At 31.6% G+C, this 5,620-nt stretch overlaps 1 protein-coding gene across 1 annotated transcript in view; it reads left to right on the top strand.

The window, feature by feature from the left end:
• Positions 1-5,130, top strand: part of LOC106471598 (acetylcholine receptor subunit alpha-like) — an 83,633-nt gene extending 78,503 nt beyond the window's left edge. Inside the window, exon 6 of the mRNA XM_022400215.1 lies at positions 4,684-5,130. Within this exon, the coding sequence (XP_022255923.1) occupies positions 4,684-4,878 (195 nt within the window). The 3' untranslated portion in view covers positions 4,879-5,130. The remainder of the gene's footprint in view (positions 1-4,683) is intronic.
• Positions 5,131-5,620: the final 490 nt, after the last annotated feature.

Here is a 5,620-nt window from a genome sequence, read left to right as displayed (position 1 = left end):
CGTTCTAATTTATACAGATTAGAATGTTTAATGTGATGTTCTAATTTATACAGATTAGAATGTTTAATGTGATGTTCTAATTTATACAGATTAGAATGTTGAATGTGACGTTCTAACTTATATAGATTATAATGTTCAATGTGACGTTCTAACTTATACAGATTAGAATGTTCAGTGTGACGTTCTAATTTATACGGATTAGAATGTTTAATGTGACGTTCTAATTTATACAGAGTAGAATGTTTAATGTGACGTTCTAATTTATACGGATTAGAATGTTTAATGTGACGTTCTAATTTATACAGATTAGAATGTTTAATGTGACGTTCTAATTTATACAGATTAGAATGTTTAATGTGACGTTCTAATTTATACAGATTAGAATGTTTAATGTGACGTTCTAAATTATACAGATTAGAATGTTTAATGTAACGTTCTAACATATAATGATTAGAATGCATTTACTCATCAGTTGGATACCCATGCCGTTAGTGACGTTGTTGGCTGTAATCCCAATAATAGCTCACGAGGCCAGTTTAATTTAGAGATTTATGTTAGTCCTAGATCCATATACTACGTTAACAATGAAAGATAATTCTCAAAGTAAACACATATGTATATAAAGAAGGATTAGAATATAACCATAATATCTAAATTATTACAACAAATGACATCTTACAAGCTCTATATACCTAAATTATTACAATATACGACTTCTTACAAGTGCATATATTGTTACTTGTTAGCACAATTTAATCCGGCCAACAAATGTTTCAGAGTATATAGAGAATATGAAGGTAACTTAAACCCCAAGTTACAAATTTATATTTACTGGAAGTTTAATAAATGACAAATTTTAGTAAAAAACACCAATAAAGCTTTACACATCACTCGCGCTTAAGGGCCTGGTCGTTAGGGTGCTCTACTCACAATCTCTTTCAGTGTTATAAAGTTATGGCCAATCCCACTATTAGTTGATAAAGACTAGCGCAAGAGGTGGAGGTGGGTGGTATTGACTAGCTACCCTCCCTCTAATATATCACTGCTAAATTAGGAACGGCTGGCACATGTGTAGCCCTCATGTAGCTTTTTGCACTTGTAAATATATTGATGATATTCTTTTACTTAATCATCAAGGTTTTCTTAATGTATTTACCCTTCAAACATACTGTTGGTGTGAACGTGCTTTGTAGTCACTATGAAAAAAACCTATACACTGGATGGGTGAAGTGAAGGAAAGGTATTTATTTATTATACCTACTATTGTGTGGCTATACAATGTGAAGAACTGAATATTGGCCAATAGTACTATTATATTTATATAGATAACATACAACAGACAGTACTATTATATTTATATAGATACATACAACAGACAGTACTATTATATTTATATAGATAACATACAACAGATAGTACTATTATATTTATATAGATAACATACAACAGACACTACTATTATATTTATGTAGATACATACAACAGACAATACTATTATATTTGTACAGATATATCAGAACTAAAAACTAACCTAGTAAATAATGTACTTAATTTAGTATAAACGTCTAATTAAAAGTATGCAATGACATAAAACAAATATTAGAATCATTAATTCATTAATTGGGTACCCTGGCTGTTATCGGATCTTCCGTCGTAATCCTAGTAATACTAGGCTCAGCCAGCTTAGGAAACTTAGGTTAGGCCTAAATCAATACAGCTGACAATACAAAATAAACATCTCAATAAACTAATCTTGTACCAAGGCCACATTTATCTCTGACAAACATGATCAATATAAAAAGCGGGAAATCAGAAATAACAAACAACATTAAACCCTAAGAACCAGCAAAAATGTATAAGAGATAATGAAATAAGAAAAATATTAGTAAGATTTAAACAATGAAAAGAATGGTAAGTATAACAGTTAAAGTTGTGAACAAAAACAATGTAACTAAAATAATAACATAGTGACTAGCTTTCTGTAAATAGCAGGAGATAAAATTGTAAACGGTTGTTGCCAAACTAAAACTGGCTATTGATACACGAAAATATGAGTTCAGAAATAGCGATAGCTTTGAAAACTTCATGGCAGTCTTTAGAAATATTTATCCCAGAAGCGGTACCACAAAACTGCTGTTCAAAATACAAAAATAAGAGTTAGCTTACGAAGATCTTAAAACTTTGACTAACTTTCTATTTTATATAATAAGATATGAATACCAAACACTGTAACCTAATTTCTTTGGAATATTCAAATTCGGAAATGGGAAATTAAAAAAATTCAAAAGTATCAGTTTTACTGAAAACTTTGAACTTAAATGTTTGGTTAAAGAAACATTTCGTTAAGTTACATGTTACAAGTAACATGAATTGGTTTCAGAGAAAAATCTTTTTTTTTTTCCACAGTAAGTTCTGAAGGGTAAATACAATAAATAAACTTTGTATTCTGGAACCTGTTTAATTTCGAAGTCTAAGTTCAAGGGAGGTCCTGTTCAATCTATACTTTGATCAACGTGTGTTATACTGGTTTCAGATAATTCCACTCCTCATCAGTAACCCTGATTAAACAGTTTTCGGAATATTAAGTTTATTTATTATACCTACTATTGTGTGGCTATATAATGTAAAGAACTGAAAATTGGCCAATGATTTATTTATTATACCTGCTATTATGTGGCTATATAACGTAAAGAACTGAATATTGGCCAATGATTTATTTATTATACCTACTATTGTGTGGCTATATAATGTAAAGAACTGAATATTGGCCAATGATTTATTTATTATACCTACTATTGTGTGGCTATATAATGTAAAGAACTGAATATTGGCCAATGATGTGTCTGTTGTATGTCCATGTAACTACTTCGCAGGGTGTGGATGGATCTTCACCAAAATTGGTATGGAGGTTTATTAAGTCCACGCGGGGGTACCTACAAATTTTGAATTTTGCAGATTTTATGGGCCTTTTTGCGTTTTTTTACCACTACTTCGCCCTCTGTTGACAGGTCTTCACCAAAATTGGCATGGAGGTTTGATGGGTTCAATCGGCGATACATGAAAATTTGCGGTTTCTCATTTTCTGTTTTGCAGTTGTTATGGTCATTTTTCACAATTCCATATAAGAGAAGCAACTTTTCATGTCCTAAGATAACCAACCTTTCATTAATCACGAATTTACATAACTTCAGCTAATAATAATCTTGTTATCATATGAATGACTTTTAGGCCTTATTGATGTTTGTGTAGTAAAATAGGGACAGCATAATCCGAAAGGAGTCACGAACTAAAGAAACTTAAGTTGTGCTGTGAATTATTAATGATTCTGTAAGCTGTATGAAGTATGATGTAACAGTATTATTTCTCTTAATGGGAAGGTATTCTTTTATTTACAATATTAGGTATTTTTTTATAGTTTAAAGCTGTATTATAAAACATAAGTTAGTTCATATCTCATAAGTCTTTTACATCTTTATATATTTTAATCTTGTTATGAAGAAAACTTTATTCCTTGAGTTTCCAAGCGTTCGTGTAATATAAGAATCCAAAAAAAAAAAACCACGTATTTTTTTCTCATACTTAAGCCTATAAAACGGTAATTCAAAAGGGATCTCAAATTATAAATGAGTGTATAATATTATTTGCCTTCTTAATTCTTACATCTTTCCTTTAGATATATAAGACGTAGATAATGGGTATTTTTTTTTAGGGATTTAATTATTAAGATTTTGGTAAGAATCGATTTTTTTTCTACGTCTCTGAATTAAGCCTAATACGAAATGAAATATTGTTGCGTATTTTTCTTCGTATATAATCTCATTTTTATGGGATTTAATTATTAAGATTTTGGTAAGAATCGATTTTTTTTTCTACGTCTCTGAATTAAGCCTAATACGAAATGAAATATTGTTGCGTAGTTTTCTTCGTATATAATTGTAACAAATTAAAGACTTGCTTAAAAACTGCTAGCGTTAAGTAAACAAAGAAATTTATCTTGTCGAAATAATCATGCGAAAATATATCAACCAAATTTTAAAATAAATTTTTCTTTATATTAAATTAAGATTTTTTTTTATTTGTTGTTGTTAAGCACAAAGCTACAGAATAGGCTGTCTGTTTTGTACTTACCACAGGTATCGAATCCCCATTTTTAGCGATATAAACCGTCAGATTTACCACTGACCCATTGGGGGGCTTACATTAAATATGTTTTCTCAACAGGTTTTTTTCGCATTTTATTATGCCATTCTGAGAAGCCCGGCATGGCCAGGTGGATAAGGCGCTCGACTCACAATCTGAGGGTCGCGGGTTCGAATCCACATCCCACCAAACATGCTCGCCCTTTCAGCTGTGGGGGCGTTATAATGTGACGGTCTATCCCACTATTCGTTGGTAAAAGAGTAGCCCAAGAGTTGGCGGTGGGTGGTGATGACTAGCTGCCTTCCCTCAGTCTTACACTGCTAAATTAGGGACGGCTAGCGCAGATAGCCCTTGTGCTGCTTTGCGCGAAATTCAAAAAACAAACTGAATGTGACAGTTTGAAATATTTTGAAGTGTAAAATGTGCATTTTTGGTTTTGTAAAAAATCACCAAAGTTAAACAATATAATGTTTAGAGTATTATGGAAAATTATCTTAATCTCCATACTGTAGTGAAGAATTAATATAATTACACTTTATTCAGATGAAAGAAGATTGGAAGTACGTTGCTATGGTATTGGATCGACTGTTTCTCTGGATCTTTACAGTAGCTGTTCTAGTGGGCACGTGTGGCATCATACTCCATGCACCAACGCTCTATGACAACCAGGAGCCCATTGATATAAAACTATCGGAGGTTGCTATGGCAACTAAACATCATAAATTATTGTATTCTTGAACTAGGTTATTTGAAGCTATATATTGAATGACATATAACAAGTTTGCCTCTGAACACGATTCAGTATAACCGAATTGTTTGTAAGTTGTCTTCAGCTATCAGTTGTTTAGTAAGAAAACCTTTATGTCACTCTTCTGAGGATCTGTTACATAAAACAATATTATTCCGCATTTCTGAAGTGTTCTACACTGTGCTTCCAACGTCATTGGAAAGAAACAAAAAACTTTCAGACGTCCGGACCATTGTGACTGTATTCTTGGAAGATTTTAGATATTTTATCTTGATTAATAGTAGATATTTTGACCACTATGTACATATATTTTGGATATGTGCTTATCTGTTTACGAGAACTGGGATCGTGGAACTACTAATGAATTAGTGATGGATTTGGTTATCGTGCACGTGATATCGGTAAGATAACAGTATGAACTACAACATTCTGATATTAAAAATAATATTTCAAAACGTTATTTGTAAAGACGATGACTGACTCAAGTTTTTCAAATGACCACCATCTAACTCATAAGGAGTCCCATATCCAAAGAGCTCTTTTACCACTTGCTTGTCCATGAACCATATTTTGTACAGAATATTATTGTTAGTGCTAGATCAAGGTGGTTTGAACTTGACTCATAACAAGTGTCCTAAAACAAATTATTGCCACTTACAGCTCTAACGTCCAGCATTATTGTTGTTAGCAGTTAAAAATGGTTTAAAAAAAAGTCTAAATTTTAACTGCACT

The sequence above is a fragment of the Limulus polyphemus genome, unplaced genomic scaffold (assembly GCF_000517525.1).
Source record: "Limulus polyphemus unplaced genomic scaffold, Limulus_polyphemus-2.1.2 Scaffold4723, whole genome shotgun sequence".
NCBI lineage: Eukaryota > Metazoa > Arthropoda > Merostomata > Xiphosura > Limulidae > Limulus > Limulus polyphemus.
The sequence above is the reverse complement of the archived record's forward strand: the minus strand, read 5'-3'. Positions and strand labels throughout refer to the sequence as shown.